Raw genomic sequence first — 22207 nt, 5'->3', positions numbered from 1 at the left:
TGCATACGCGCAAATGCACACAGGCTAACGGCATGCATATGCAGCACGCATTAAACCATCAACACGCATTTAATATCAGCACTCGACCATGCAAAGCACTTGCCTCGTCTAATAACCAATCACGCCTGCGCCAGAGGTGCTGCTTTGCTGCGACCGGAAACACGCTGGTCTGCTCTACGAGCGATTTCCGCACACCACAGCCGACGGCGTTGAAAAGCTGGTATGATAGCTAATGACAGCAAACATAACACCAACAATACAAACAACAACAATAACAACAAAAAAGGGGAATAGCATAAAATGGGGGGAAATGTGTGTTGCATATAAGCATACAGCAAATGCTTGTGGGGCTTTCACAGGTATATGGTATAGGTAACCCAACGAATGGAGTACATAAAAATACTGTATGCTTTTGTATGTACATACACACATATGCATGTTTGTGAATTTCGTAAATATATAGTTGGTATAACTGTTGAGCTACTCACCAATTAGCAAGTTGACTCCCTCGGTGAGGTCCTTATCATAGAGTGTCACCAGTTTCCTGCCATCGACAACCAACGGTGTAATATCCAATAGTATACCCTCCGTAACGTCGCAATGCTCATGTCCCGAGCGTGTCACCTGATAGACTTGAGTATTGTGGGCACTGTGTGTTTGAGTTTCAGCATTTGTTTGCATTTATTCATTCATGTAAGCGCAATATGCGCAGTTTATGTATGCGTGTATGTGTGTGTGCGTGTGAATTGATGTGTTGGTGTAGAAATCAATGAAAAGAGTAGAAGCGTACACATTTTAGTTGGTTACTTGTTTTGGTGTTTACTTTGAGCTAAATAAATGGGGTTGTCACTGTAAACTTAAAGCTCATACACACACACATACATCCACACACAAGTAAAGTCACCAATACATAGCATGTTTGTAGATATAATGAATCACACATACACATACACATGTCTTTCCACTACAAAACTGTAGCCGTTTGGCGCCAGAGCAGAAACAAATGCAACCATGCGTTAAGTGTAGGGAAGAAAATATATTGAATTTTATTGCGAAACTCGTATGTGGCTGCTTTGCACTGAGGAGTGTGGCAAAAAAAACCGTATACAGAGGAGTTTATAAAAGTGAAAAATAAGAAAAAAAAATTGCAAACGAGCACAGCAAAGAGTAAAACTATATCTTTGTACGCTTGAGTACACCGCAAAAGCGTACACTTAAACAAGATGCTCTCAATTAGTATGGAGAGTGTTCAACAAACCGGGAATAAATTGGTGACAGTGGTGCTTCTTTGCTTGTTTGCTGTTTTGCTAAATTGTTAAATTAAATTAGCTTTGAGTTGTACGGTTTCGTAATACGCATTCATTACTGATTGAGATTACCACAATACCGTTAAATAGAAGGCAGTGTTAGATGAATGTAAATGTATCTAAATAAAGCAAAGATAAATGGCAATCATTATTTTAGTCACCCGAAAAAGGGGCTTCAAATTAGCCGGATACTCCCCTCAATATCGGATCCAGAAATATTTTCTGAGGGAAGTTCTTCAAAAAAAAAATGTTGCTTCTATCAATATTTGAACAAGTTTTATCGTAAATTCTACTAAACATGTTTCATTATCCGATTAAGGGATAGTTTTGGGGTCGTGAATTCACCTCAGATCATCCAACTAGAGATTGGAACGTTTATATTCGTTCAAAAATCAGTTTCTGATGTTCCTGGTCATAATTTGGTAGGCAGTTGAGTACCTCAGCTTAAGCCATAGATGCCAGATTTTACATACTCAGTTGGGCTAAGCCAGCGGAAATAGTCTTTTGTATTTTCAGTGTTGATACAAGAAACTCCAGGGATGCTGGTATTTTTAAAGCAAAAGTTATTGTTTCATACCTCATACTATATTCTTGATCTATTTTAAAGCTTTGTATTTTGTAGGAGGCAAGCAAATGGCTCTTGGAACATAGTTCTGCCTTGAGAAGTGGTCCATTGGCCTTTGACATCCAAGAAAACCTACTACAGATCGCTTACCCCTACATTGTTGTTTTGACGAATATTAGTGCTTCGATTCGGATATATTGGTAATGTGAGTTACATAGGTTAGTTTGAGTATGGTAAATAGACAAATTTCTCGTAACGTTACGAATAATCTCACTTCGACAGCTATGGATGCTTGTCGGTTGTGACTCCCAAAACTCCCAGGTCTGAATAAGAAAGACCGTCGCATATCGACAAAACCTCTAGCGTCTGCCAAACATTTATTAAGGCGGCTAATATATAATTGGGAAAAATTCACGGGATTTGTAAAAAGTATTGCAACTCAGAGGCCATTTGTACGCCAGAGAAGAAAGCGTCAAAATGTTTCCACCTCAAGATGCGGCCTAAAAAATCTTTTGCCTGACTGCGTGAGTGCCAATGAGACAGTGTTCAGTCAGAGCAGCTGACATTGCGACCACGTGAACCTTGCTAAGAGTTAATAGTTCCATGAAACTTTTATGTTCCACTTTGGGCCAGACAGCTTTCCAACCCCTACAATTGCTCGTTGCTGACCAACGCCTTTGAGTGCGCGAAGGCAGGCAAATCTCTGCTCATTTCCATCCATACGAAATTTTTGGCAGAATAATTTCTTCAGAGTTTATCGGCTTTACAATTCCCGACGACACTGTTGTGACCAGCCACTCACAAAAATTCAATATGGAAGTAACTTGGTGCTATTGCTGCTGAGCTCATGTACTTCTTAATTAGCTTTGAGCTCAATATCAGCGAGATCAAGCCTCGTATAGCAGATCCGAGTGGAAGTATACCTCTCTAAAAAGGCCGCACTTCGAAGAAGTTTCGCTGTTACCTTATTGGCTATCATTTCTTTTTTGACAGCTGCCGAGAGAGGACTCACCGTCCAATTTTTCTTTTGAGCTTCGATCCATCCGTGAATAAGCTCACTACGCCTTTTCTCCTTTCTATCTACATATTTCTTGGTGGTGTATCCACCAATTAGCCGGTCCCAACCCCAAAATAGGACGGAAAAGCGAGCAATACAGTCTAAAAGGCCCTTCTAGCTTTTAGCTTAAGGTCAAAATGCACTAAACCAATATCAGCGAAGATGGAACTCACAATTTTCACACTCAGCTACGGCTGTGGTAGAGGCACAGATTCTGCAGGACCAACCCCTCTCTTATATGAACGAAGAAGTTCCCCAAATACCATTTCGGTAAGAGATTGAAACCCAGTCCAAAATAATAGCAAACGCTCCGAGGCCGCCAGAGTCAGGAAAACGACTTCGATCTCCAGAGGTTACAAAGTTTTCAAAAAGAGCGAAGTATTTAACTACACCGTTATCGGCGTCTATTTGAGTCGATGTTCAGTGATGGTCTAATGGATCTAATCCTGTCGTAAATATTGCTTATGGTACACCTTTCTATGAATGGATTTCTATGGTGGTGCTGAATGTTAGACTACAGCGCGCTTTTTTCGAAAAGTGAGTGTGCGACAAAAACCGAAGAGAGTAATCAGTGAGAAAGTCGTGTGCTCAGACAAATATTTTCAAGAGAAATTAATTTTTCAGAACAAAGGTCACTTGACTAATTTTCTTATAAACACTATTTGCATATTTCTCTGTAAAAGTTAGCTAGAATCGGTCGAAAAATCTTTTAATTTTATTAAGCTCACCAAGACTTACGTAATTTTGATACAAGAATATACTTATTTTCCAATCCTTACGTAATTATTATACTTTGCAAAACCAGTTACATATATTCGAAAACATTCAAAGAGTCGAACACACCAACCAATTTGTTTTTCCGCTCAACTTTTGCGTCTCTTCATTCGCAATGCCACATGGAATGAGCAAGCAAACGAGCGGAATTTGATAGCGGAAGTTCTGTGCGGTAACTTGTGTTTAATTAGTACGACTCAGTTTATCTCTCTTAATAGTTATGTAGCACAATAGTTATCATCCTGCTCATACTTAAATATTTTTCTCTAAATATTTGTGCGCTCAACGTTAAGCTTTGTACAAAGTTGTTAAACTAATTAAGGTTGACTGAAAGTAAGGTTAAAAGTATGTGGATTGTCGTCACAAATTCGTTTATACTCTTACTGCACACATGTGTGGTTTTGAGACTCTTGAAAGGTAGATGTGTGTGTGTGTGAGAAGGTAGCATTTTGTGTTAAAATATTGCTGGAGGAGTTGTGATGTGAAATTGTTATTTTATTCCAGCATTGAGACATATACATATATCCTTATGCTTGTGTGTAAGCGGAAGTATTCACAATTATAATTGTTGCTTTAATTTGGTTCAACTTCTAATTTTGTTGTTTGCGAAAAGTATTTTCCTTAACTTGGCATCATTTTCACAGTTTTGGAGTCATTATAAATGTTTAAGAAATTATTTGAATGTATGTAAACATATTATTCATATTCCATATGTAGTTGTTATTTGTGTAACAAAACATATTTGTCTATAAGATTTCTATTTTTTTGAGAAACCTACCTCATGGTCCTCGATATAAACATATGCTCAGCTTCCAATTTTGAAAAAAATATATATTATTTCTATAGGTATAAAAAATACCAAAGCTTTGGCAAAGAGCGTCTGATAAAATATTTAGCCGATCCACATGTAAACCTTATGAACAGGCTCCAGTCAGAAAACCTACAGTAGCGACGAGATTGGCTTTGTTAAGCGACAGTAGTTCCCAGGATTTCCTCTGACCCAGAATGATCTCGCAGTCGCATAAGTTCGATTTGTTGACCAGTGCTTGCCGAGCTTACTGGAGGTCCAACGCCAGATTGTAAGCAGATCTCGAAAAACTGACTCGCTTACACTCGGATGAAATTGGCGAAAAGTTGTCCTCCCTTGAAAGCTTATTTGCTTTGAAAGACCGGTGATTCCACTGTGACCGAGTTCTTGCTATTGATGTAATGAAGCCATTGATTAGTTTCGCACAGTAAGGGAACTGATAACCAGTATAGTCGCTCGGCTATCGGAATGAATGTGGTACGCATCTTAAGAAGACTGCACGTTGATGGCAGCCATCTTCACTCGAAAAACGTTCCAGTGGTCTGAAAGCCTGAAACTGGAGTTGATGGAGTGCGCTAAACAAAAGACTCCACATCTTAACATCTCTCTTAACTTCGATACATCTGTGAAAACTTTTACTACATCTTTGCTCCAATGACTTCGCTCCGCCTACGAAACCCTCGCAGGTATGTGGGCAGAGAAAGCACATCCACGAGAAGCATGTGGTTATGTGAATTGTAAGGTATGAATTCAAAGTAGTGGAGATTTTTATTGTGACCCTGATCGGGAATCCTCATATATCCTGTTTCCCTAAGTCTAACAGCAGTATTCACCGCCTATGCCTCCAGATGGAACGTGTAGAATGTCATTGCTGGGGTTGCCCTTACTCGTAGTGCCCCATAGTTGCCGATGAGATTCGCTTTTTGAACAACTTTTTGAAGCAACTGGATGTTTAGTTAGTATGGCTTTTCCCATCATCCTTCTCGGACAATGACTTCATAAAATATTATTAGTTTAACTACGGTTTCATAGACCCGGAGGACCACTTTTGTTGAGAAGACCGATCTATTCCGAATTTGTCCTCTACAACAGTATTAGGCGACCGATTCTTTTCTTCCGCTCCGTTTGGCTGCTAACAGAGCTTACTACTTATCCAGTATAAGCCCAAAATACTTCACTCTGTGAAATAGCTCAGTTTTATTTGGATTTTTGGCTAATTCATTTCAATCTGCCCACTGTCTTTTTTTCTGTTTTTACACCATTGGATGAGATTGTAAATAGAACTCAGGTTGTTCACCGCTGGGACTGGAGAGCAAGGAGGAAAAGACGCCATACTCGGGGTGCTTGCAACTCAAACTTGTTGAGAGCACCAATAAAAACCTCCGGAAATACTTTTTTAAAGGCCTCCTCGATATCAAGGAAGAAAGCCGCTGTATTGTCTTTATGTATAAGCGCTCCTACCAGCTACTCGTATGACACCACCGAGTGCGAGGCAGTGTCGACCGTATGCCTTTGCTATAGACATGCTGAGTACATAGCAAACCTTCCATAGCAGACCATGAACCTTTATAGCATTTTCTAAGGTAAAGAGAAGATGTTGAAAGTACTGAAGGCTATGGATAATGACAGAAATTAAATTTACGAGTTTTAGTACTTTAAATATTGCGCTTTATTTTAGCAAAGCGCAATAAATTTTCAAAAGAAGAGCGCTGATGATTGCCTGATGTGTTTATTTTGTAATATCATCATTTCCATCATTCGCTGTCATTTATATGACTTCAAGCAGCTTTCGAAATATACATACATACATACACATACTTGTGCGCTTGTATGAAAAGTGCGTTGAAAGACTAGTCACTGCTTCCTTATACACCTATATATATGGATATATACATATCCTTCTATACCATATATACCATATATATACCATATATATATATGGCTTGGTGTACATTTAATCGATAATAAAAACTTTTGCTCGCTGTCATGCCGACATTGTGAAAAGTTGTGATTTTTTTCACATTTTATTTCGCTTGAAATGAGTTTCCCACCTCCGCCCCTGCGTTCGCGACACTGCTGCGCACGTTTCAACGCTCGACTTTTTGCTTGCCAACACAAGTGGTCGCATTGACTTTTCACGTTTACAAGATCAAAAGTTAGTTGCTCCATTTTTCTTCTTCGATTTTTTGCGCTTGCAATCTTTTCCTGCTTTTGTGAAAATGAAAAAAAACAACAACAACAACGACTCATGCTTTCGTCTCATATTCTTTTCAAATGTGTGCAAACTTTCGTACTTCACATCATTTGTTCCTTTCAATGCGTTCATGTTTGACTCGCGCTTATACACGCACACACTTACAAACTTGTACTTATGTATAAGTGTATGTGTGTGTTGCGTGCTCAATGAGCTCGGTTTGATTGCGGCTTTTTGAATGGTGCGCCGACGAAAGTACGAATCCTTAAAAAGTGCAAACCCATACAATGAACTCACCCACCCACGTATGTGTTTGAGGCCTTTGTATGTGTATTGTATTAAATTGATAAATTTTGTGAGCAAAAAGTAATGAAAAAGATTCATTAAAAGTTTTTGAAAAATATATTTTTTCATTGTATTTTTTTGTGTGCGCTTTTGAGGCAATTTGTTACATTTTTCTCACTCGACATTAATATTGCATTCTTCGCCGGAGCGAGAAAGCATTTTTATGCTGAAAATATTAAAAATGTTTATAGGTATGTGTTGTGTACAGTTATTGTGGTAATATAGCCGCAGCAGTCCGCTCAAATGCGTAATTAAACGGGAATCCAATAACAAATGCATGAAATACTTCAAGTTCAAATATTGGTCAGCAATATTGCCATTGATTAAAAATAAAATTTCCAACGCAAGATCCGAGTTTTAATATGAACGAGATATGTTTGGAAATAACATATAATATATATTTCTCAGTGTTGTTGGTATGTGTAGAATTTGTTTTTAATTAACTTCGGGCTAAAGTTTGCGTAAAGTTGAGTTTGTCGATAACAAATATTAGATTTGGCGAAAAGTAGCACAAGTTCGAGGAAGAAATCAATCAGCTGTAAGTATTTAGTGCTGTATTGAAGCGAAAAGTTTCTATTTGCTAATGAAACAGTTAGATTACTTTCTTAGAAGTAAACTTTATTTGTAAGTTTTGGGAAATCATTAGATTACACGCACGTATGTTAAATTATCGACACTTTCTTTTGACTTATATATCTGTTTTTTTTTGGCAATACTAAGGACCAATATGTCTAATATGTCGCAAAAGCTGGCTAGTTTTACTTAACCTAATCTATAATTATTTCCTGAGGGCATATGACTTGCCTGATTGCTTTAAGAGAAGGCAGGCGAGAGCCAGTCGACCACGCTTATGCCATCATTAGGCTCTTTGAGCTCCCGAGTACTAGCAAAATCAAGGCTTATCCACCAAACCCGTAGTCAGTTTTTTCACTCCAGATGCCAAAAGTAGAGACCCACGATATATATTCCACCTCATCCGGTTGAAGGCTGGGCATTCGCAAAGACAATGTCCCAGCGTCTAATGATCCGCGTTTGCTTTGCCCTGTATTCCCTTTGCCTTAACGTAGCTGCACTTTGGTCTGCCCGCCATCAACAATACCCCAAAGCAGTATGCCATGTGTTGTTTGTGTCCTAAGATCTGTGGAGTTCCTCGCAGCTTCATTAGGTTAGGTGAATCTAGTAGGCCAATAACCTACTTGCATAGCCTAACGCGGAGAGACTTTCTATGGCGTTATACATAGATAGCCTTAACTGCCGTGAAGCAAGCTTTATTGGCTTGCTGAATAGAGCAGAAGCCCAATTGGCACGTTCTGTATGTCAACAATTTAGGCCTGAAAGACCGAGGTGTAGTTACTTAGTTGGAAACTATCTTTTTTGTATGAATTATTACAGGATAATCCGCTCCTGTACTTCCTTTATCGTTTGACCCTTGAACTGCGAAGCTCCTAGAGATCTAAGTCTAGTTAAGACTGGGCTGAAGCATAGGAGGTGTTCCAACGTTTCACTATTTCCCACTATTTCTAATGCCCATCCGGTTCGCATGTGGTAGCCAACAACGGTTTTTCAGTACTTTCGAGACCGTGCGGTAAAAATAACGAATTCTTTTCTTCGCGGCTCTTGCACATACTATTGGTGAGTCTTTAGCGCATTCCAGATCCCTTTGATCCGCCTGTCAGCCCTTTCTTTATGTATGGTTTTTACAACTTACATATTTCCTGTACTGGATCGGTCAGTTTTTAGTTTCACGGATTTCAGTTCCGGCCTTGAACCCAGTATATAGGCAGCCCGCCACCGGCAGCCCGACAACTACTCACCTCCCTGCTTTTGAGAACAGTGCCTGACATCATGCGATGTGAGATAATGGCCTCTTGTCTATAGACATGTGTTGATCGTCTTTATGTTGTTTTCTGTCTTGTTGGCTATTTTTATACTCTCGCAACAAAGTTGCTAAGGATAGTATTATAGTTTTGTTCACATAACGGTTGTTTGTAGGTCCTAAAACTAAAAGAGTCACATATAGGGTTATATATACCAAAGTGATCAGGGTGACGAGTAGAGTTGAAATCCGGATGTCTGTCAGTCCGTCCGTCCGTGCAAGCTGTAACTTGAGTAAAAATTGAGTTATCATGATGAAACTTGGTACACGTATTTCTTGGCTCCATAAGAAGTTCGAAGATGGGCAAAATCGGCCCACTGTCACGCCCACAAAATGGCGGAAACCGAAAACCTATAAAGTGTCATAACTAAGCCATAAATAAAGTTATTAAAGGGAAATTTGGCACAAAGGATCGCATTAGGAAGGGGCATATTTGGACGTAATTTTTGTAAAAGTGGGCGTGACCCCGCCCCCCTCTAAGTTTTTTCTATATATTTTGGAAACTACTATAGCTACGTCAACCAAACTCTATAGAGTCATTTCCTTCAGGCATTTCCATACACAGTTCAAAAATGGAAGAAATCGGATATTAACCACGCCCACCTCCCATACAAAGGTTATGTTGAAAATCACTAAAAGTGCGTTAAGCGACTAACAAAAAACGTCAGAAACACTAAATTTTACGGAAGAAATGGCAGAAGGAAGCTGCACCCAGGCTTTTTTTTTAATTGAAAATGGGCGTGGCGTCGCCCACTTATGGACCAAAAACCATATCTCAGGAACTACTAGACCGATTTCAATGAAATTCGGTATATAGTATTTTCTTAACACCCTGATGACATGTACGAAATATGGGTGAAATCGGTTCACAACCACGCCTTTTTCCAATATAACGCTATTTTGAATTCTATCTGATGCCTTCTCTGTATAATATATACATTAGGAACCAATGATGATAGCGGAATAAAACTTTACGCAAATACGGTATTTGAGTTGAGGTATCCGGTGTGAAAAATTGTCGTGATCGGACTATAACTTTTCAAGGTCCCTGATGTCGAACACGAAGAACACAGTGCCTAACCTAACCTAACCTAATTTTTCACCGAAAATATCGGCAAATCTCTCAGAATTTAATTCTAATTAATTTTACAGCAAAATAAAAAAATATGTAAATAACGGATAATGAAATCTCGATTATCACTTTATCATGCGAGAGTATAAAATGTTCGGTGACACCCGAACTTAGCCCTTCCTTACTTGTTCTGATTGCAGTATTCCGGAAGATTGAAGAATCACCTAATCATGCTTCTGCGCTACCCACCCTCCTTTTTAATGAAGTTAGGTAAACTTTTGCATAATTTTCTGCCAAAATCCAAAATGCAATCAAATCCTCTATTCACTTAATAAACTCTAACTTCTTAAAGACAAGTAAGACTTTATGAAAAAGTTTTCAGATCCACAAAAGTCTCAGCGCATTTGAGTAAAGACACTCAGCTGTTCAGCGTCAGATTCGCATTTCCGAAACACATATCATAAAGGATATTTTCAGCAATAAATTTGCGAAACACGAAACTTTAACCAAACAATAAATGCGTTAGAGCGCCTTGGCGTATGCTATGCGATTGTATATTAACTATATATGTGTGTAACGTTGTAACGTTGTCTGAGACATCTAAGTGGGTACACTTGAGATACCGCTACTTGTTCCACTTATGGCGAAAATGCTCCATTTACGAACCACTCAAACGTGCTGAGATGTGTGCGGCTGATGTGAAGCCGTTGGCGGTGGGGTGCCTACACATATCAGCGGCAAATGCGTAACTGTAGTAAGCATACCGTAGACTTCTGCAAGCACTCACTATCGGACTAAAGTATCCGTACAATTGCCTCAACAGATCGTCACTTGGGGAATATATGGAAATGTGCGTATAAGAGCACCTGCGCTAAAACACCAAATGAATGCCTGCTCGTCGTGTATTCAGCATAAGACCGTACTCGCAGCCCCCACCCGCAACTGCGTCCACCTAATGTAATTTCACCGTTACAAACAGCTTGTATGTGCACATGGTGTGTGTGTGTGTGTGAAAGGAGGCACAGCCAGCGGCTATAAAAGGAAATTTATGTGCACAGTTGGTAGGCGTCCTCTCTCTTCATCGTGCAACGGCGACCGAGCTTTGGAATTTCAACGGCGGCAGGAAGCTAGTGGGAAGCAATAATAATAAAAATATAGTAAGGAAAACAATTGTAGCTGCGCGTTGTAGGTGCGGATGTGTGTGTGTGTGTGTGAAGGTACGTTTGTTTGGTTTATAAACAATTGGGAGAATTTAATAGACCGCTGAAAGCATAGTGAATGGGAGAAAAATAAAGGATTCGGAGAAAAATCTCGCTGCAGCAGCTGAAAAAGGGTGAGCTAACCGATGCTGCTGTCAATAGTCGCTAACAGGGCATTAGTGATGTGCTCAACCACATTCCATACAGCCGCCGGCAATAAAACAGTACAAACACATACATACATACAATATGTTCTCCTCGGTTGTGGGCAATTCCTGGCATGCTTAGCTTTGCAATTCCGTGTTTTACATTGTAGCAGCGGGAAAATGTGGGTGTGCTCGCATTACGGGAGTTAGAAATCAATAAACATTGCAAATGGTTGTCGTAATGCGATTAGTAGACACGCGCGACAAACTACAAATTCTGGAATTATCACCTTACAACTATTTAGAGTCAAAAGCAGGGAAAGGGAACGGCAATTTTATGGCACCCGGTTGTTTAAGGGGATGTATCATTATCTTTTTATTTCATGCCTCGTATTGGGTAGTCGAAAAAGTCTTTTCATATTTCTAATTAAACTTCAACTTATTTTTTTATATTTATAATGAACTCTAATGAACCAAATATGCACCATTTTGGTCGAACGCTTTTTGTAATTTTTCCGCTAGAGACATAATTCCATCAGTGTAAAACATTTCTGGTTTCTCGGCGAAAACCTGGGACAAGTAATTTTCACAGGCTTCTCTTGAAGCCAACTTTACTCCATTAAGGGAGTTCTGCATTGACCCAATTAAAGGATAGTCCGATGGTGCAAGGTCAGTGCTATATGTTGGATGAATAAATACTTTCCAGCCAAGCTCTCCCAGTTTTTGCCGAGTTATCAAAGATGTGTGTGGTCTAGCGTTGTCCTGATGGAAGACGAAGCCTTTCTGTTGATCGGTTCTGGCCGTTTTTTTCGATTGCTTGTTTCATTCTCATCAGTTGTTGACAGTAAAATGTAGAATCTATCGTTCGACTAGGCTGGAGCGGCTCATAGTGGGTGATTCATTTCCAATCCCATCAAACACTCCGCATAACCTTTCGATTCGTCAATCCTGGCTTTGCGACCATTTGTTGAGCTTCACCATGCTTGTACGATGCTGTTTTTCGCACACTATTGTCGTATTTGATCCAATCTTCGTCTCCTGTTACTATTCGCTTCAGAAATGTTTCAATTTCATTTCGTTTCAGCAAAGAATCGCAGATGTTAATCCGGTCCGCAAAATGCGAAAAGACTTTTTCGACCATCCAATACATAGAATTCGAAGACCTTCGTTCTTCTTCAGTTCACATGACAGTCGGGTCTATGTAACCGGAACTGATACAGATTTGTATACTACCAGGAACTGTCAATACGGTAGAACATATAATATTGTATATCTGATTCAACTCCAAGCGAAAAAATCATGCATTTTACTTAAAGACGAAACAATAGAATGACCTTAAGTGAAAATTCTTGGTTAAAAAGTGTAAACTTGTTCACATATCTTACACAAAATTGTTAAACTTTTCTATAACACACATCCAATACTCTGCATTTATCTCTAATGATTTGCTAACCTCTTTCAAACATTCATTCACAAATATCATTTAATGACTCTGGTTTTTTGAGGATTACTTACAGACTGGTATGCGTGATATGATGCTGGTTGAAATGTAGTAAAGTGTCATTGATTTCCACGATTAAAATATCGCCCGACTGTATTTCGGCTTCACCTTCCCAGGAGACCAATAATGGTGAACAGTCTGTACCGCCGTATGGACAATTTTCCGAGGTCTGCAATTGAAAATTAGGAAAAAAAGTTAATGAAAGCAAAATAAGCATTTAACGAATTTTTTTATATACTTATTGAACTTTTTTTGTATAAAATTCAGTTTTATTTAGAATCTGCCTTATTACTAAAACGACGTTAATTAAATTCGATGAGGAATACAATGATTTTGAAGCACAGTGAAAAATATTTTTCGAAAATGAAGGTGAGATCAATTGAAACGAAAGAGGATATCTAATAGGTGTTGTCCTTATGTCTATTCAAGATTGTTGACTATTATCCAGCAATTGGATCACAAGTACGTTATCATGATTCTCAAACCGAGAGCTAACGACTACCAAATTCTTCTATGGTATCTTTCACGGTACATATGTATTTAGAAGTCTCGATGGAGATGTCATTTTTAACATGAGAATGTACACCCACTATTGTGTCTAGAATTTTATTTTGAAAGGCTTGAATAAGTGTAAAATTTAAATCAGCTGAACTTCCGTCGGTTTGAATTCCACAGATTTCCGAGATCAGTCTGAGCATTGTTTTGTAAACGAGTACCTTGTTTTTAGACTGAGACTTGATCTTGACCTAAGGAGCCAGTACCTTGTTTTTAGACTGAGACGTGATCTTGACCTAAGGAGCCAGTACAGCTACGCAGACCGTAATCTGATCACGTTTCTCTTAATTTTAACGTGGCCTGCCCATGTATGTCTTTTATTAATTGCAAGTCTCAGATATTTATGCTTGTTGGTAGCAACCGGTCATTTAAAGTCAATTGGTGCCAAGAAATAAGTAAGTAGTGCGTATCTGAGGGTATACATACATCACTTGTATGAACATTTCATTATTAATGCCGCTCCTTAAGGTGAGCTGCGATTGTGGAGCTGTCAATTGTGTTTGAAGTTTCCTGAAGGCAGCAGTAAAATCGACGCCAGCAGTACAGTGCCATATGCATCAGCCGTAATTATAGAGTCAGAGTAAATCATTAAAGTATATATATTAGAGCACAGGCGCCAGAACGCGGTTTTCAGGTACACCATTGCGTACGGGTCTCAGAACCGACTCTGCATCACATCGACTGATGACGTATGATTCCGCAAGTATACTTTAGCAGTAGGTAGGAAAGGAGGCGTTGTTTTCTCGTTAACTTATGTAAAGAACTAGTTGAAAGACCTTCTTAAATATTTGACGGACATCAAGGAAAAATGCAAAAAAGTATTTACAAATTTCCATGGCACTGTCTGTCAGTGTGTTTTAATTATGCCATGCAACTATCTGAAGCCAAAAATGTGTTTTACTACTATAGGCCGTGGACTTTTCAATTGACCTGTGATTTCAATTATATTGAAAATAATATTCATATAAATTTGCATATAAATACCCTTCAGAAACCAAATACCGAAAGTTGCAAATTAGTTTTGATGTTATGTCAAAGTTTGCATGCGATTTCCAGGAACCGCTAAACAGTCACAAAACTGTGGCTGACCTGCTGTGGATCATATATATGTATATACGTGGAATGGCAAAATAATGGCAAAAGGAAAGAGTATCAGATATGTGTATCTTTTGCGACCTACAATCACAACAAAAATATGCCTTTCATTTGCCGCAAAACGGTGTGACCCACGAATGTTATTGTGTCAACGCAAACTAAATATGCGAAAATTTGAACCAACCAACACAATATGTCGCGCATAAATGGATCAAGCCGCCATGTATCCTTTTTCACACAGAAATAAAATGTGCATATTTATTGATGGGCGTGCTAAAGACCTCATTCCGTCACACATGCGCGTACATATGAATATTTATGTGTGCCTTAGTTGCGTATTTTTGGGCTCACTGTTCGTTCTGTGTTCTTTTTTATTGGGGAATATTATGTCCTAAAAAATTTGCATATCTTAGCAAAAGGCCAACGGGTTTTCGCTTTAACATTCGTGTTGGCCACACAGGCGAAATCTGAATTTGTCCTTTTTGCGTTGGAGGGTTGTGAGTTGTAGTGTAGCTTGCTAAGTACACGTACTGGGTTATAACCACGAAATTTATTACATTAGCATATGCGGGCGAATACCCTTTTTTCGCAATTTTTTCCGTTTGCGAGATTTTCCTAATTTGTTTTTGGCGGACGTTGGTAAAGGCGAAAGAAACGCAGACATGCTCATCCTTGCAATATTTATAAGATTTTAATTTTTGTTTACTTGCAATAAAGGTGTATATTAAACGGTTTTAACTGTACTTTGGGACTTTAAAGTGGTCGTAAAGTATTCTGAATTCGGAAATTAAATACTTAGACTACTGCACTGGCGTACTTTTTCATGAATTTATATTATACATTTAGGAGCAATTTTAATTTATATTGGATAGTCGAAAAAGTCTTGTCGTATTTTGTTAATAGATGTCGTTGCATTCATATATCTCCAGTGCTACCAATCACATTGTGTCAAACAATATAGTCTTGGAAATGTAAGAGATTTTAAGCATCATTTAACCAAAAAATTGAATTCGGTGAAATTGAAAAAAGTCAAAATTGTTGGAAAATGAGTGAAAATAGTAAAGAAATTCGCTATATTTTGAAATTTTTGTTATAAAAGAGGGAAGAATGCCACTCAAGCCACCAAAGAAATTTGTCAAGTTTACGGAGACGATGCTGTATCAGTTCGTGTAGCACAACACTGGTTCGCTCGCTTCCATTCCGGAAATTTCGATGTAATAGTTGCATCTCGCTCTGCTCGACATATCGTTAAAAAAGTCGATGAAATTATAGAAAAGATTGATCAAGACCATTACAAAAGCAGCCATAACATCGCTAAGGAACTAAACATTCATGATCAAATGGTTTCGAACTATTTAAAAAAGTCTGGCTACAAAAAGAAGCTCAATGTATCCGTACCACATGAATTGTCTGTGAAAAATTTAATGGACCGAATTAATATCTGCGATTCTTTGCTGAAACGAAATGAAATCGAACCATTTCTGAAGCGAATGGTAACAGGAAACGAAAAGTGGATCAAATACGACAATAATGTGCGAAAAGATCATGGTCCAAGCGTGTTGAAGCTCAAAAAATGGTCGCAAAGCCCGGAGTGACGCCTCGAAAGGTTATGCTGAGTGTTTGGTGGGATTGGAAAGGAATCATCCGCTATGAGCTGTTTCAGCCTGGTTGAACGATAGATTCTACATTTTATTGTCAACAACTGATGAGAGTGAAGCAAGCAATCAAAAAAAAACGGCAAGAGCCGATCAACAGAAAAGGCTTCATCTTCAATCAAGACAACGCTAGACCACACACATCTTTGATGACAAGGCAAAAACTGAAAGAGCTTGCCTGGGAGCTTTTGATGCATCCACCATATATCCTTGACCTTGCACCATCGGACTACCATTTGTTTCGGTCAATACAGAATTCCCTTCATGAAGTTAAATTGGCTTTAAGGGAAACCTGTGAAAATTACTTGTCGCAGTTTTTCGCCGAGAAACCAGAAAAGTTTTACACTCATGGAATAATGTCTCTAGCCCTTCAGTTTTCAAGATAACACTCTGATGTTTTTCACAAGTTCATTTCTTCTCAAGTAGCTGCTATTTGTCGGAACCACCGATATCATGCCACTATAGCATACAGCTGTCATATAAACTGAGCGATCAAAATCATGTCATTGTATGAAAAACTTTTTTATTTTACGCGGTAGCTTCACGAAATTTGGCAAGGATTATTTTTCAAAGCAACCATATAATCCGTAAAGTAATTATTCAGATCGGACTGCTATAGCATATAGCTGCTATATAAACTGAGCGTTCGAAATCATGTCATTGTATAAAAAACTTTTTTATTTTACGAGGTAGCTTAACGAAATTTGGTGTAAGTAATTATTAAAAGCAACGGTGCAATCTCCGAGGAAATAGTTCAGATCGAGAAACTATAGCATATAGCTGCCTTACAAAGTAGTGTTGGAAGTCAAGTCCTTGTATGAAAAACTTTTTTATTTCCTTATGTAACTTCACAAAATTTGGCATGGATTATTATCAAAGGCAATGGCATAATCTCCGAAGAAATGGTTTATATCGGACTACTATAGCATATAGCTGTCATACAAACCGATCTATTAAAATTTGGGCCATATATGTATGAAAATTTTTTTCTTTGAAAGAGTATTATGGCTTCTGTGCAACCGTAGGTGACTTTGATTCTGATTTTATTTTCGGACACTGAAAGAGTGTTTCACATTTTTTTATATTTTCTTGCTTTTTTTTAACACATTATATAAACTTTCTCTTCATTTCGCTTTTGCACTTTTTTCACAAAACTTTGCAACTTAAATAAGTTCTTGAAAGGGGTTGGTAATTTGGTCTTTATTTAAATACAAATGCAATATCACTTGCCGAGAGTTGCTGGAGTACATGCAAAACTTTTTCGCATTTACACCGCCCAGCTCAACATTTTCCTTTTCATTGTGTACCAACAACGTAGTTACCGTTTGTTGTTCAATTACTATGCTATTTTCGTGTATATCGTCAGCGCACGCATCGCAGATTTTTTTTTTTAAACACTCTCCATTTCGTTTCCTCTGCTAGTTTGCAGTTTATTTGATTTTTTACTGCTTTTTCATTTCATGCTACTTTCCACTTTTCTATTTCCTTTTTTGCTCACAATTTGTTTTTCTGCGTGCAAATTTACAAATCACAAAAGTATGGAAATTTCACTGTAATAGAAAATAAACTGACCGGAAATTTTGTACACAATTGTGTGTGTGTGTGTGCGTATCGTACTGCTTTTCAATGATGTTGCTGTTGTTGCAAGTATACCCTTCAGCATCATACAGTTTTCATAGAATTTTCAGTTAAAGTGTAGAGTACATTTGCATATTCCCTCTTTGCTGGCGAGTTCGTATTATTTTCTCTGTATGCTTATCAACATAACGGTGCCTGCTTGAGAGGCGTGTGGGCGTGTGTGCGTGTGCATATGACTTTGTGTTTAAGTGGCGTCTGCCTTGTATGGGTTTCAAGTGCGTCTATGTATGTAATTTGATCCGCCGGGCAAGCGTTTGCTCGGAGAAAGAAGGATTTAATATTCCCAACAATATCTACCGCATAATGCCACTACTTATTGGAGGTGCGTTTGCACACACACATACATATGAGCTCATTGCCATACTCTTTAGTATCCAATGTTCACACACTTCAGTGGGCGCTTTATGGAAAGTATGCAAAATGAGTTGTGGTTCGGCTTGAATCGGCGTTGGTGTGATTATAATTGTTCTATGGAGCCATTGAAGAGAATGTGTAATATATGTACTTATACATACGTATAATAATAAAAATATGTGTGGCGTTGCAGTATTCTTTCGCGAAGTACAAAATAAGCTTCTTTAAGGTTTGCTTTAATTTTTTTATATTGAAAACCAAATCGGAGATTAGAATGTTTTAAGCATATTTAATAAGAATATAAGCAAAAATATAAACTTCAGTTGTGCTAAAGTAAAGCTGCCTTTCTTATAGCTTTAAAGGTAAGAAAAGATCTTTATCTTGATTTGGAGCGATCAATTTGTATGGCAGCTATAAGATATAGTGGTCCGATCTGAATAATTTCTTCGAGTATTGTAGCAATGCCTTGGGTAATAATCTGTACCAAATTTCGTGACGATAGCCTTTTAAATAAAAGGGTTTTCCATGCGAAGACTTGAGTTTGACCGATCAGTTTGCATGGCAGCTATATGTTATAGTAGTCCGATTGTAAAGATTTTTTCGGAAATAGTAGAAATATTTATAGTAATAATGTGTGCCAAATTTCGTGAACATAACTTTTCAAATAAAAAAGTTTTCCTCATAAGAACTTTAGTTTGATCGATTTGTTTGTATGGCAGCTATATATTATATTCGTCCGATCAAAAAGATTTTTTCGGAGATCATAGATATACTTAGAATAATAATCGGTGCCAAATTTCGTGAACATACCTTGCCAAATGTAAAAGTTTTCCATACAAAGGCTTGGGTTTGACCGATCAGTTTGTATGACAGCTATATGATATAGTCGTTCGAGCTAAATGATTTCTTCGGATATTGTAGCAATAGTTGGAGATATAATCTGTGCCAAATTTCATCATCATATCTTGACAAATAAAAAAGTTTTCCTCATAAGAACCTTAGTTTGCTCGAGCAGTTTGTATGGCAGCTATATGCTATAGTCGTCCGAACTGTACCATTTCTTAGGAGATTGTAGCAACACTTTATGTCATAAGCTGTGCCAAAATTCTTGAAGATAGCTCGTCAAATAAAAATGATTTCCATACAAGCACTTTATTGCGATCATTCAGTTTGTATGGCGCTTATACGCCATGGTGACCCGATATTGACTAATCCGGTAAATAAGCTGTCTCTTGGTGAAAAAATAAAGTGAGTAAAATTTCAATTTGATATCTTCAAGGCACTAGTGCGCTATATTAATTTTTTGCTAATTTTAGCTGTTGCTTCAATTTTTAGGACCTTGCCACAATGAAGCGTCGTAGAGAGTAAATTTTGTTCAACTATCTATTTACAAATCTACTCATCGAACATTTATGCTTGCTATTTCCTACTGGGCATATCGAGTATTATAAGCATACGTGACTTCATTGTACTCCTTTGAGCTCATCTTTGCTTGCTCAAGTGCTTTCCATTGTATTGTAAGCGAAAGTTCATATATGATTTTCTACATACATATGTACAAGTATGTACACATGCTGGCTCTGCGTGTGAACTCGACAACGTCCAGCTGTTCCGATTTTATATTGTGTTTATTTTGGTGTAAATCAAGTAATTGTGCGCTCAAATAATCCCAGCATGAATGTATTACTTGAATACACCGCTTTTATTTATTTGCATTTATTGGGGGTGGCAAGTCAATTGGTGTGAATATAAAGCTGTTATATATTGAAAAGAGTTTTGTATAAAAAGGCTGTTTGCAATATCAAAACCTTGCACAAAATTTTCAACCAGCAAATTTCTTTTATTTCATTATTTTTAGTTTTTTTTATTTTTTTTCTTTATATTATTTTATAAATATTCGAAAATTTGAAATTTCTCTCTCATTTGCTTGCAGCTCATAAAGTTTCTTAACAAGCTGCAATAATGTTTGTATGTTTGCACTCGTACTCTCGATTGTACTGACCTCTTTATATTTCAATTTCAGCACACACAGTTATTGCGCACTCAAGCTATGCACAAATGCAAGCCGGCGTATGTTTGTTTATGTGTGTGTTACGTTTGAAGCACTTATACTCGTACTATCTGGGTATTCTTGTAGCTGCGGGCAGTTCGTTTGATTGTTGGAGCGTTGAATGCTTTTTAATTAACAGCAATCTTCTGTTGACCTCCACCCTTAAAGGGTGAAAATTATTCGTTTATTCGGACAGCAGCTGCTGCTGATTTACTCGTTTGCGCCGGACACAAAGTAGCCACAAATACACATAAGTAATAATAAATATATTTTATAGGAATAGCGCAAGCATATATTTATTTCAAAGTTATTATGATTATAACGGGTGATTTTTTTGAGGTTAGGATTTTCATGCATTAGTATTTGACAGATCACGTGGGATTTCAGACATGGTGTCAAAAAGAAAGATGCTCAGTATGCTTTGACATTTCATCATGAATAGACTTACTAACGAGCAACGCTTGCAAATCATTGAATTTTATTACCAAAATCAGTGTTCGGTTCGAAATGTGTTTCGCGACAAATTTTGTTCAGCGATGAGGCTCATTTCTGGTTGAATGGCTACGTAAATAAGCAAAATTGCCGCATTTGGGGTGACGAGCAACCAGAAGCCGTTCAAGAACTGCCCATGCATCCCGAAAAATGCACTGTTTGGTGTGGTTTGTACGCTGGTGGAATCATTGGACCGTATTTTTTCAAAGATGCTGTTGGACGCAACGTTACGGTGAATGGCGATCGCTATCGTTCGATGCTAACAAACTTTTTGTTGCCAAAAATGGAAGAACTGAACTTGGTTGACATGTGGTTTCAACAAGATGGCGCTACATGCCACACAGCTCGCGATTCTATGGCCATTTTGAGGGAAAACTTCGGACAACAATTCATCTCAAGAAATGGACCCGTAAGTTGGCCACCAAGATCATGCCATTTAACGCCTTTAGACTATTTTTTGTGGGGCTACGTCAAGTCTAAAGTCTACAGAAATAAGCCAGCAACTATTCCAGCTTTGGAAGACAACATTTCCGAAGAAATTCGGGCTATTCCGGCCGAAATGCTCGAAAAAGTTGCCCAAAATTGGACTTTCCGAATGGACCACCTAAGACGCAGCCGCGGTCAACATTTAAATGAAATTATCTTCAAAAAGTAAATGTCATGAACCAATCTAACGTTTCAAATAAAGAACCGATGAGATTTTGCAAATTTTATGCGTTTTTTTTTAAAAAAAGTTATCAAGCTCTTAAAAAATCACCCTTTATAATAATGTTTTAAGAATCAATTGGAAGGTATCTTTAGAACAAGAAGATATGGCCTGACTTGGTGTTACCATCCTAAAAGGAATTGCTGGGGAAAGACAGAGAGAAAGTGGAAAATATAGCTATAAGTAAGGTTTAGAATCCAAGCAGGTACCATATTGCTCGCAGACAGGTTATAGTAAGAGAGGGAGAGAGACTGAGATAACTGTTTGCATTGATTATAAGTTGCTGATAGGATTTTTTAGCTTGTTTTTATGTTACCAGAAAGCTGCTTCTTTGCATATAAGAAAAGTCAGCCAAATTATTTGATTCTAGCATTTCAAAATATAATTTTTCTACTACACGAATTCGATATGAGTGTCCTAATTGGGTTAACACCAGCAGTTAATATGACTAGAAGTCTTTGTGAGAAGAGAAATTCTCACATTGCCTTTTCGAACTGTCTATAATACTAAGAGTTAAGTTCGAGTGATCCCCACTCTTTGGGTAGAATCGCTTTCTAATTAGCACATACCTACAGCTTTTAGAGAAATTGCTGTTAAGGTAGTTTAGTAGAACAAAGAATGAACTAATGAGCTCTCTGACTACTCCCCACTGACTACAAAAGTTATCAGTAGTTAAAATCCAATCCCAATTCTCTAAATTACCAGTTTGAAAGGTCTCAATGCGCTACAGGAAAACTGTAATTAATTAGATATCGATCTGAAATTTTACAAACCTTTTTTTCTCACTAAGAAGATGGTCATTTGATGGAACCGACTGG

At 37.9% G+C, this 22207-nt stretch overlaps 1 protein-coding gene across 2 annotated transcripts in view; it reads right to left on the bottom strand.

The window, feature by feature from the left end:
- LOC105231141 (uncharacterized) overlaps positions 1-22207 on the bottom strand; it is a 74872-nt gene that overhangs the window by 28798 nt on the left and 23867 nt on the right. For both annotated transcript variants that reach the window (XM_049459684.1, XM_049459689.1), the window contains exons 3-4: positions 12859-13013; positions 489-649 (exon numbers count right to left, since the gene is read on the bottom strand). In XM_049459684.1, the coding sequence (XP_049315641.1) occupies positions 489-649; positions 12859-13013 (316 nt within the window). The remainder of the gene's footprint in view (positions 1-488; positions 650-12858; positions 13014-22207) is intronic.

The sequence above is a fragment of the Bactrocera dorsalis genome, chromosome 1 (assembly GCF_023373825.1).
Source record: "Bactrocera dorsalis isolate Fly_Bdor chromosome 1, ASM2337382v1, whole genome shotgun sequence".
Taxonomy (NCBI): Eukaryota; Metazoa; Arthropoda; class Insecta; order Diptera; family Tephritidae; genus Bactrocera; species Bactrocera dorsalis.
This window is presented reverse-complemented; position numbering and strand designations above follow the sequence as displayed.